This window comes from Aquila chrysaetos, chromosome 26, assembly GCF_900496995.4.
Source record: "Aquila chrysaetos chrysaetos chromosome 26, bAquChr1.4, whole genome shotgun sequence".
Lineage (NCBI taxonomy): Eukaryota > Metazoa > Chordata > Aves > Accipitriformes > Accipitridae > Aquila > Aquila chrysaetos.
In genome coordinates, this window is record NC_044029.1 from 14290766 (window position 1) to 14303425 (window position 12660).

The 12660-nt window shown below is 37.8% G+C and overlaps 1 protein-coding gene across 3 annotated transcripts in view; it reads right to left on the reverse strand.

Moving 5' to 3' along the window:
• Positions 1-12660, reverse strand: part of LGR5 (leucine rich repeat containing G protein-coupled receptor 5) — a 99452-nt gene that overhangs the window by 10116 nt on the left and 76676 nt on the right. For all 3 annotated transcript variants that reach the window (XM_030002608.1, XM_030002607.2, XM_030002606.2), the window contains 8 exons: positions 12547-12615; positions 12318-12389; positions 9666-9731; positions 9382-9453; positions 8429-8500; positions 6336-6461; positions 1302-1447; positions 217-300 (listed from right to left, as the gene is read on the reverse strand). In XM_030002608.1, coding sequence (XP_029858468.1) covers positions 217-300; positions 1302-1447; positions 6336-6461; positions 8429-8500; positions 9382-9453; positions 9666-9731; positions 12318-12389; positions 12547-12615 — 707 coding nt within the window. The remainder of the gene's footprint in view (positions 1-216; positions 301-1301; positions 1448-6335; positions 6462-8428; positions 8501-9381; positions 9454-9665; positions 9732-12317; positions 12390-12546; positions 12616-12660) is intronic.

Here is a 12660-nt window from a genome sequence, read left to right on the forward strand (position 1 = left end):
GTTACACTCATAGATAAATTTAGTAGCTGTATAGTTTTCTGGACTTGAATGCAAAATTCTATATTATTGTGCAATGTATTTGTATTAATCTCATCAAATTATTGTGAAACATCACAATAATGTTTGCTGTCCTAATATCGGACTCAGAGTTTGTCCTGCATCTAGAGTATCTGGTAATGCTGTGCTTGGTTTCCTATCTGTCTGGCAGTTTCATACCTGGAGAAGGTGAGCATTGCACTGAATGATGAGCTTTCAAATCTTCTTCAAAGTCAAGAAAAAAATCTTCAAAGTCACGCTCATCTGTGGTAGAGAAAATACCCAGATTTGACACTGCAATTTTCAGGAAAACTTTTAGTACAAATTGCAAAAACGTCTGCGGTATTTAAGGCCTGGTCTTGTCCCTTTGCCTGCCAAACTGTGAGCAGAAGCAGACATATGCCTACTTGGTTTTGAATTACTGTACTCAGGATTATTTAAAAAGTTGGTACCATCGCTTCTCTGAAAATAATCACTTACAGGTACATTCTCTATTACCTAATTTGCAGTGTGACGACTGCCTAGGAAGGAGTTTAAAATATGAATTCTGCTGTTGTGCCAGGCTACTAAGAATTAACCCAAGTTTTTCTGTGTTTCTTATGTCATTGCTCTACCATGTATTCTTGGCCCTATTCTTGCTGGGGCTAGCCCTGAACTCTGAGACTTACTGGTTTGCAGGAGTGGAGATAGCACAGAAAGCAGTAGGATGGTATAAAATATATGTGTGCACCTACGTAACAGGTCAAGTAACAGACCTTGTGCTGAAAGGGAAGAAAAATACAGTAGTTTTACGTCCTGGAGAGCAGATGCACTCTCTGATACCCAGGAAGTGCCAGGAAAAAATAGCAGCAGCTACGCCAAAGTAGCCACATAAGCTCTGTGACTCATCCTGAAGCGTGTGGACAGCAGGAGAGCCAAGGATGCATTGCTACTTCCAAAGCTGGCAAGAAACTAGATCTTTGCTGGCCTGCCCTTGTATGGGCTTACGTACTAGCACCACTTCCCTGTCTCTCACATAAAGGGAAGACTTCAGTTACCACGTTATTATAGTTATTATTTGGATGGAAAGATGAGTGAGTGAGATTTTTGAAAGGCAGACCTGAAAAAATGATTTTGCTAAGCATAGGATTGTTTGAATAACATATTATCAGGCGAGAGAGAGAGGGAGGCTGCCTCTGTGATTGTAAAAGAATATTGGATTTGCTTAACATCACAGGCTGCTCACTAGCCTTCAGGTGGATTTAAAAGCCAAAGATGACAATTACCTTGAATTTGTAATAACCCAGCATCCTTCCTGTGAAAATCATCAATGCTGCTATTCTCTTCTTTGCTCCACTGGCTGGAGAATTTGTAGTGGCTCTCACAAGCTCCAAAGGCACAGCACTGATAAGCATAAGGCATTTCCATGACCCTGTAGAAGAATAAGGAAGCATGCCATGATACTGGTTTAGCACCAGAGTTACTGGATTGTACTGCTCCTCTTCTGTTAGCATAAAGGAACTTGTTTAAATAACATGTCTGAAAGTAAAAGTATCTATGGGTAAAAATCAGTCATGATAATACAAAATGAGGACTCACAGATAAAATTCCACACCAGAAATGCAGATGTTTTCTAGGCTAATTTTAGTAAAGGCACAATTAAGTTTTCTTATGCATTTTCATGGGAGATATGAAGGTGGGAGATATGTCCCTTGCCAGTGAGTGAATGTTACTCTCAGAGCTGTATTTCTGTTTTATGATTTTGAATGATTTTACAGTGTACCTCAACAGTTTCTCCATGTTACTTTCTTAATGGTTTCCTTTAAAAAAGCAGATCCAAAGATCAAAACTGCATCTACCTACCTAACAAGCAAACCCAAAATATCACTTCACAAATGGAATTTCTCCAGCTTGGGGAGAATGAGATCTTTTGGAATTCAAACTTTACCCACCTCTTTCTACATCCAACTCTTTTCACAGTAAGATGGCAAAAAAGAGATTGTCTTTTGTGCACAGATCAAGAAAGCAGTGATCTAAACCAAAAGGTGAATGAATCAGTAAGGCACTGTGTGTGAGAACAGATGTCAGTGAGAAAAAGGTTTTACTTTATTAATTGTCTTAGAAACGAGCATGGTCATTGCAGGACACCAGATGCTCATTCCTAACTCTTAAGATCACTGGTATTCCTAACACATAACTGAGTATAGGTCAGTGAGTTTCAATGATTTTGAGGGTTTCTTTCATCAGAAAATTGCTCATTTCTGGTATGTTTTGAATTTAATTCCTTTGGGGATGTGAAAATTCTGGGGTAGCATGGAAAAACTACATATGTTCAAGTTCTATAGACTACTTCTTCTATTCTTAGATATATTTTATGCTTTGGAAGCAGAGATAGTTAATTTGCACAGTTCACCAATAGTACCTAATAAAACCTAACAACTCACCTTAATTCCAAAAGCCCAATAAACCAAAAAATTCAAAGATAAAGAGGTGATTAGAAGTTATTCTGACTTCACTTAAAAGGAATAAAATAGAACTAGATCCTCCTATCAGATTACTTTCAACAGGTTAATCATGTAAATGAACGTAATGAGCATTCCAAGGAACCTCTAACCCCCTGGGAAATCTGCAAAGAAATCAGTCTGAATTGGGCCCAGTGCCATCAGGGCTTAAACTTGTGTACTAGCCAAAAGCTTGGTACAAATGGGAACAAATGGAACCCTAAGCTCTGAAGTGATTTTTAAATTAGTGCATTCCGGGGCATTTAGATTCTATATAATTACATTTCTGTTGGGAATTAGCAACAATAATCTGTTCCCTTGTAGCCAATACAAAAAGCTACATAAGATATTTTTGAGGTACTCCAATAAATGTTCAAGATAACCAAGATCTAACTATCAAGCAATCTCATGCCAGCAGATTTAAATATTTAATTTCTAACTCATTTCTGTGCATGCCATCTTTTAAAATAAGGACATTATCTCCATTCAACATTTTTGAACACATTTCCCTGAAGCCCTTCTTAAATAAACTATTATTGAACCCATAGATTACTACAGTAACCCATAGCTAGTCACCTGGACTAAAAACAATCCCAATCCCCAACTAGAAATGCCCCTTTTCTGAAATAAATCCCCACAAACAACAACAAAAAACCCTTATCAAAAGAAACACTGACAGTTCTGCAAGGTGATCACTGCAACTTGCGGCTTCAGACCTTTTGGAAGACATTGATACAGCTGGGGAAATGAACAGCTAGTGGATATTTTAGGCTCAAGGGACTAAGAGAGATGTATTCTCTGGTTATTCAAACAGCTCTTTGTGCTTAATAATGACAGATTTCCAGATGCTGTTGCGCTTCTACCAGCCTGCTGGCCTGTCATACACTGAACACGTGGACCTCTTACATTGTACTGGTCCACTACTTCGATGAAGTAGCCAAAAAACCCCACTGCTTTTAAATTATCTTTAAAGACCAAGACTCCCATTTCTTATCCTCTCTGTAGGTTTTTCTAGCATCCTTTCTTAAACCTGAACAGTTTGGGGTTTTTTTTTCCCCTTAATTACCAGGATATACATATAGGCCTCAAATTGGTGAATGCTTCTGAATCTGTGTGCAAAGCATAATTGCACAGAATGACTGGGACCCAGAATACAGAGGACAAAACGTACTTTCCAATGCAGAGAAATTAGTATCAGTTTTTCTTGGTGACAGAGGAAGTTCTTTCTTGCAAAAGCTACATTTAACAACAACAACAACAACAAAATAAAAAGGAAGCAACTCTCAGCCATACAGTGCTGGAAGCAGTCCTTTTTATGGCTGGTGCTTATTTGATATGGGAGATTAGATTTGGACTTTGTCAAATTAAACTCTTTTAGAAACACTGGCTGAATTTATTTTTATATACTGCTTATCTTACTGATGGTATCTGTATCCCTGATAATTTTTTTCCTGCAGCAAGGAATGCCTCTTTTTTTTCTGTTTTTAGACTAAGCAGCAGAGAACAAAAGGTCATTTTCCACCTCACAAAGGTGTGGGGTTGATGGTGAATGGGAAGGCTCAGTTATGATGAATGGAGCAAATCACTGAGTTCTTTACAGAGCTGAATCAAAGCATCAGATAAATAAGGAAGGAGTGGCTGGCAGTCTGACTTTACTTCCTCAAAGCTTGCCATAGCAGGTTGGGCTCGGCGCTGTAGAGCGTTCTCCTGCCATTGCTGAAGGTGGGGCAGAGGATGCTCAGCTCTTTGATGTGTCTGTGTATTGAACAGCAATGACCCATTTAGATGAGCAGGAAGCTTTTATACAGGAATTTGTCTTTAATGTTGTAACCAGTGTCTAGTTCCAACAATTACAAAGGGTGAAATTTCATTTTGTTTTAGATCTCTGTTCAAGTTTGGTTCTTCATGCATTGTCTGTGCAGTGATCCTGTGTGAGGTCCTGGCCTCATTTTGATTTACAGTAAAAGTCCTGCAGACTCCAACTCAGGATTATACCCCATTTTCTCCTGACTGGATGTAATTTGTTCTTACAGATGTTAATCAACTCTAGATATGACAAACATATTTTTTATCCCTTTTTTTAAGACTTAAGCTACTGCCTGACACATCCTTGTTAACTACTTACCCAGACTAAATACACTGTAGTTGCATATGAGCAATGTACATAATTTTACTGGTGGAAAAATCATATAAAGTATAATTTTGATAAAAGAAATAAAAAATCTTAGTTGTACATATGTCAGTTGAATAGTGGATTATTCTAGGACTACTACAGCACCTCTTATGCCTCTAGGCCATGGTATATACATCACTATATATTTGCTAGGTTGCAGTAATCCATTTTCTTATGTTTATATTCTTTTAAAGAACCTTCAGGTATTTTAGAATTGTCACCTGCCTCAACGTGTAGACAGTCAGTGAAAGAAGAAAAACTATGGCCGAAGCTCAGCCTCAGCCATTCATGTTTTCTTATGGTACTTGCTTCTTGACCTCTGAGACCCATCTCGAGGTCTCTAGTGTAAGAGGGGCATAAAGCTTCTCGTACTTTGAATGCTTATGATATAAAGTAGTTTCACACACTGTGATGAAGTCACTGCCCAATCTCCTCTGTGACAAACTACAAATATTGGGTTTATTAAGACTTTTAAGGCATTGTTTCCTAACCTTGGAACCATTTTTTGCAGCTCTTCTCTCAGCTTATATTAACACGCCATCATAGAAGTGTTCCAGTGTGGATCCCTCCAGTGCTGTATGCAGAGGTTTAATCAGCTCTGCACTTCTACTCATGACTCCCTTATTGAGAACTCCAAATACTCCAGTCCTTTTCATTAGTGGCAACATCTCCTTGAGTTGTCTGCCTGCTAAGACTCATAGGACTTTTCCAGTGCAAAAGGCAAATCTAGTGAAGACATGAGGATGGAGTCTCCATCCTTGGAGATATTCAAAAACTGTCTGGATGCAGCCCTGGGCAACCGGCTCCAGGTGACCCTGCCTGAGCACGAGGGGTTGGACAAGATGACCTCCAGAGGTCCCTTCCAACCTCAACCATTCTGTGTTTCTGTAACAATGTGCACACTGTTTAATTGTTTCAAATGTTATGATATCAAACCTTTTACAGTAAAACATGGAAAAAATGTATGTTGCACTTGGCATCCTCTAATTAAAATATAAAAATCAAGGGAGATTTATAGGACACTCCCAAATACCCTGAAGTCAGAGGCAAAACTCTCTTTACTGTGATTTCTCTATGGTCATCCAGCGACTGGCAGAGCTGCAAATGATCTCTAGAGAACACTTCCTTCCTGTATCACAGAGCATCCAGCAAAAAATTACTAGCATCAAAATGTTTTAGTAATAATGACAAAGTATTACCTGAATCTTAATCAAAAGATTACAGAAAAAAACATGTTCAAACAAAAGAGGTCAAATATTTTGGAACTTCAGGAGTATATTCTTCCCTTGGTATTTGCTGTGTTCTCATTAAATATAATGGAAGTTCTGTAAGCACAGTCCAGTAGAAGAAGGACATATCACTAAGCTGCTAGCAGTATTGTTTTAACAGCTTTTGAAACATATCACCAGGAAGCAGATGTGGCTCGTATTAAGCAAGTACTTGGGTTAATATTTCAAAACCCTTCATAGTTTCTTCAGTTAAAAGTGAGCATAATAAAAGAAGTCTATCATTTTTATCATATTTGCTTTAGTTTTAACAGCACAGATCAAAGACTGACAATACGAAGTAACATGCGTTACACACTGACACACCTTCCATTGCACATGAACACAAATGTGGCTTATTAGTTTTAATGATATACTCACTTGAGCTCTGGAAAATTTTCAGATGATATCAAACTTTGTAGGGCATGATTTCCTGTTAATTTTAAATGAGTTAAACCATGTAGCCCCGTCACAGGAAAAGAGGACAAAAGGTTGGATGACACATCCCTGCATAACAGCAAATAAAAATCAGCTTACGGGTTTTCATTTTTTTTCTTCAGCACTAGAAGTGTCACGTTGGAAAAACAGGTTAGACTTTTCTAACTCAATCAAAAATGACTACATTAAACACAGGCCCCAGTCAGCAGAGCAAGGCTGCAGCACCGCTCGGAAGTATGCACCTATGTGTCTAGCAGAAAGCTAACAGTAATATCTAGTAGTTAGCTAAGTCTGTTGCCAAATTTTGACTCCAAACACTCATAGTGCCAGTTTTGAGACTAGCAAATGAATTTAAAATCTGTTCATTAGTTTGTTTGAATTAAAGGGAGCCAGGACCAGAACAGCTTCCCAGAGTTTAAAAGATTCAGTGGGATGCTAGAGGGCATGGCTGCCCTGAAAGCTCCCCAGGGAGCAGGTCAGGTGTGTGGGGAAGAGATGTGTGTCAGGGTAGGATGGGTCTGGGCTGGAGCAGATGCAGGTGACAGTTCTAAGCTGAGGTTTGTCCAAGGAGCTGAGGGAAGACAATGCAGATGAACATGGATATGTAATGTGGGGAAAGTAAAACAGGTGAATGAAAAAGTGACAGTGATCAAGGAGATATGGTAAAGTAATCAAAGAGGGGGAAGTTCAGAGGTATTCTGTTCTCTATTTCTCCCTCTCCCATTTATTCTATGGGAACAGAATCAATATTATAGATATTAATAAATAGAGCCTTTTCAGTCCTCTTCACAGTTATCTACACTGCAATACTTAAGATGGTCAACAGTCAAGAAAGAGGAAGAAGGGGAGTCTGATGCTGCTGAAATGCTTTTATGCCCAAGGTTGAAGAGCAAAGTTCCTGTCTCTTGAACTATCTACTGAAATCTAAGGGCTAGACATAAAATAAGGTATGTTGATAGACTGGTCTTCCACCTATCTGGTTTAGTGTGTGTGTCCTCTTGCTCACAACGTACTTAAATACCAAAGGTGAAATTCTGGTCCTACTGCAATGGTAAGAATGACCACTGACTTCAGGGTGGTCAGACCAGGGTTAGAGACTAGCATTTCAGGAAACACTGGCACACTGTGTTACTGTGCGTGTGTTAAAGGGCTGTTTTCTTTAACCCTCTCTGACTGTTCTATGCTATTGACCAAAGCTACAATTTATTGCTCACCTCACAAAGTAGGAAAGTTCTGAGGAGGGCCCCAAAAGGGACGCCACAGACAGTATTGTCTTTATGGACATTTTTCAGTGCACCATTCAGAGGGGAGGCTTTGCACATCGACAGAAATTAATACCCCTTTCCAAATTTAGGTTTCCCAGCAGCTACTGGATTATCCATGAGCAAATGCCCAGCAATGTATGTTTGTGACAACCATGCAGCAGGATGACTCCAGAGGAATTTTTTTTCATGTCTTCCCCATACTCCCAAAGCCTCAGGGATTCACCTTAAAGAGGCATTACAATGACAGTGGGAAGTAGGAAAAAGTTAGTAAGGACTGAGAAGTACTTGTGAACAAGCCCTGCAAAATTGGCTGCTGATGTTTTGACCACTAACTGCTCTGGCTGCACTTACTAAAGAAAAAAACTATTCTATCAAATGAGGAACGATGAAATAAAGATGCTTACTGGAAAATGTTTCTTATTTAATTTGTAATCCAATTCCTTAGTCCTGAAACACAACTAACAGGAAATATTCCCCACTGCTACAAGAGACTAAACTGCTAACAAATTGAATGAAGAAAGGCAGATGCACTGATATTCTTTGTGGACCCCAAATCACTCTGCTTACGGAGTGTTATATGCAGCTTTGCCATAATACCTATGGGAATTGGTGAAGTACAAGAAAGTAGGCGTTTAGATATGGATTCAACTGACCAGAAAGTTAGAATAGAGAAAGCCTCAATTTCTGCTGGGGCACCAAGTTATTAAATTTTTGTATGCTCTTGCAAGAAAAATGTGAAAATTTAAATGTAAAAGATATACAAATACTTACAGTTTGATCAGAGATGGTAAAGAGGAGAAGGCATTGGGGTGAATAATTTTAATTTTGTTCCAAGCTAAATCCCTACAAGAAAATGAGTGGAAAATTACATACCCACTGAATGAATATGGAAGTTTTCATACCCTTGATTAGGAGGCCTAAATATAAAAAAGGTATTAATTACATGGAAATATTTTCAATAAGCTTCTGAATATCTCATAGTGCAAAATCTTTTTTCCATTTTTAAATTATGTTCATCAGTTAATGGTGTTAGTTATTAAACTGACAACTTTCTTAAAAAGTCTTAATGCCTTCTACAGTCTAAGGCAGTTATTTTCAGTCTGCTTCCTAAGGCAGCAGAAAGAAGGGTGGGGTATACAGACTACTTCTAAGAGGTCCTCATGATGTGACTAAGAACAGCAAATCCATTGTCCATAGGCTTAACTTAATCTCAATCTTCAGTGCCCCTGAAAAATCAAAGAGACTGAAAGCAACTCAAAAAAATGTATGGGTTTGATCATGCAAAAACTTAGAACAATGAGTAATTTCTTGACAAAATTACTCTGCTAGGACATGCGTCTGTGTGCAAACTAGAAACCCGCACATGACTGGACTCTATTTCTTAAGACACTGTTCTCTATAAAAAGATTTCATGCTATCTAGAGCTGATTATTATGTGATGATTATGATTATTATATCAGCTCTGGCTCAGTATCTCTCTCCATCTCCATCAGAAACATTTAGAAGTAACAGCTTTTATAGCTACAAGTTTACATCTTTGAATTCATTGCTGCAGATGCTAACCTTCACAATGTTTGTTCTCCTTTCACAGTTATGACCTAATGGGTGAAAGATCAAAGTGAGGAAAAACAGAAACAAGGATGATTTGGGGCATATAGCGAGCAGACAGTATATACCCCATGTTTTTAAGAACCTGGGTGAATGGCTGTTAGGGCTGTACTCACAGAGACCGAAGAGCAGCCAGCTGCTGAAATGTGTCTGCTTTGATTTCACCGATTTCATTGTGATGCAAGTCACTGAAATAGCAATAAGAATCTCCTCAGTTTCAAAGGCACTTGGAGGACACTTCAGGGTATTTTAGTTTGTGTTTATGATCCACTTCAATATACTGTAAGGGTATGTATTTGGGATATGTCAAATCAGCCAGCAATAACCAAGTTAATGATGCTTAAACACATTTGTATATAGATACTTCTTTTTAGGCTTTTTAGGGTAGTTTGATGCTTACATTTTTTGGAGTTTTCTACATGCAGTAAAACACGGTAAATCTTCCAGCAGATTATAAGACAGATCCCTGTAATACACAAGAAAAGAAAAGATGAACATCAAAGTGATGTTAAAAGAAAAAGATCTTTCATTGTCTGCCTTCACACGCAATTTAAACCAACTTGCTTTTATCCACACTCACAGAAGAATAGAAATGTGCAAATTCACTTATCATCTCTCATCTGTCAGATTTTGATTTCAAACTGAGGAGGACAGAGGAGGGGAAAAGGAAAAATGTATTAACTCCATATCCTACATTTGCAAATTCCTTGCATTGTCTGAAGATTTCCTGCCTGAAGTGTAGACTTCTGCTGAATGTTTTACAGTAACGATATTGGCCATCTGCTCATAGGGAATATTGGATTTACATCACAGACTTCATATTCATCATGTTTAAATTCTAACAGTATTTAAAGCATTTAAAATAACATACTAAATATATATACTCATTCAGAGAAGATCCTGTATTTTTCTGGTAATAATCACAATGGACTGTAATCAGCTTTCCATTCTACACTTTTAATTAAGCACTATTGCCTCTGATCCTTAGACTGTTGTATCTTATAACTGAGGGAAATGGTTAAAAAAAATATTGGAAATAACTTTGAAATCAATCACTACATGGGGGGAAAAAAAAAAAACTTAAAAAGACTTGAGCCAAAACTCAACAAATTACAGAATAACTGAAACATCTGGACTGATTTATAGTATAATATAACTAATCAAAACCAAGCCCAGGCAATTTGCAGAAATTGGAGGGGAAAAAAAAAGGAACCAAACACCCCCCCCCCCCCCACCAGTCTCATGCTATATATACATGTTGTTCAAGAAAAACTGAATGGGAAATTTGCTAGTGAAAAGAATATAGAAAAAAAGCGTACGCATATAATTAGGAAAAATGTCCTTTCCCACAGTTAATCAATATTATCACGTAAAAGAGTAATCTCTTTTCACTCCTGTTTCAAATTCTTTAAAACTGGTTCATCTCCACCCGTTTACTCCCTTGGTAGAATTTTATTTTCACTGTTACTATTCCAACAGGGGCATTTAGACTATTCTGTATTTGTGGAAGTGGTGCAAGTAATGACCATGTGTGTTTTTAAGGTATTCTACTCTGTTTTTACTATGCACAAAGGCTACCATCAATTTATGTACATTTTTGTTACAGCAGGGAAGATTACAGCCTCTTTTTGTATTTTTCACAGGTACTCTGTGGTTCAAATCAGACATGACAGAGGAGAATTCAAGTGAGCTGGAGGCTTTTAGGCCAAGGTAAAAGATGTTTGGTATGTCTGGCGGACCGTCGCTATTCTGTCTTGCACAGATTTGTGACTTACGTCTCCTTAAAAGTATATTATCAGCTTGAAGTTTGTACATACTGACACTCCCTCTTCACACATGAAAAAGCCCAAACAAACAAACCCGAAACCCTTCTCCCCTCAGTTTCTGTTAGAGCTCCAGGAAATACTCTACTTGTTTATTTTTAAGGATCTTTTCCCACTTTGTTAGTACATGAGGCTCTTGGCAGCAGCAGATGGCAAGTGATTTTGGTTCCTGTGTTGAGGTGCGTACCCAACTGTGCTGAGGGTAGTCTCTTGAGGACTGCTGGGACCATGTTCTCACTTACACCTTTACTGCAGGTGCACAGACACTCAGGAAGCCTCCATCTACATTAATCCACACTTGGAAGTATTGGTGGCTACATAGGATGCATAAATTGTCTTTCAAAGCAGCATTTGCACTTATAGTGTTTGTGCATGTATCTGAGCCAGGAAGACCCTCCAAGATTGCAGTCTCCAAGTAACTTGTGGGGTTCAGCACACCATTATACTGTCTTTTATTGTTCTGGAAATGATTATATTGAGTCTATCAACTAAAACTTAATTTTTTCTGGAAATGTTCATGACATCCATGTTGGTATTCAACTAATGTGTTATAATTAGTGCTATTTCAATGTTGGCCAGAGAACTAATACCAAATACATTCCTAGTGATGTAATACATAGAGGAAAGTGCTGTTGGCTCATTCTCAAAGCAGCAGACACGATGATTACTTTCATTAGTGATTAAGCAAACTCCAAGGAAATTTCCAAGCTAAAATAATATTGGATATTTAGTATAAAAACTATACCCCAACTATGCCAAGGAATAGTCTATTAAAGTTTCAGTCAGCTACTTCTGTCTGGTTGAAAAAGAAACTAAAAGAGGAGCATAACAAGGACTCAAAACTGCACTCCTTACTCAGTTATATTTTCCACTCACTTCACTGAATTATCTGCCTCAGTGAGGAAAAAAACCCCAGACTACTGTAGGAGAGACAGAATGAATGAAAATAAGGTAGTTCTGTTGTTTATTAAAAAATCAAGAACTGTTTTACCCCTTCCTAAAAATATGCAAAGTAATTATCTTTTTCAGCAACCTATGGGAAATCCTGACTGATAAGTGGGTTGTGAACTTCTTGAGTATCATGGGGGCCTGCTCCCTGAGCTGAATTCCTAAGAAGTAATGTGATACACAGAAATAGCAGTAATTAGGTAATTTTGAAATCATAATGATTTAATTTGTCCATTAATTTCTTGCATTAATGTAATGTTAATAATCTTACTGAAACGTACAGCACTTGGAGATTAGGTAACTGGTCACAAGCTGATTTGGGGAGAGAGGTGATCTGTGCTCCTGTGAGTGTCCTGTTGAAAGTATTTATTAAAAAAAAAAAAAAAAAAAAAAAAAAAAAAAGATTAGTTTTTAAAGATTGCAGAACAAATATATTTTTTAGTACATTCTTTAGAATAAGTCAGTGTCCAAAAAAATAAAACAAAGCAAAAATACTTCACTAGCACTTACAAACTCTCCAGACTTGTAGTCCCTGTCAGATCAGGAAACTCTGTTATCTGTGAAGCACCATTTAAAGTCCTAAAATTTAAAAACATCATTTCAATACAACTGTGGTGAGGGAAG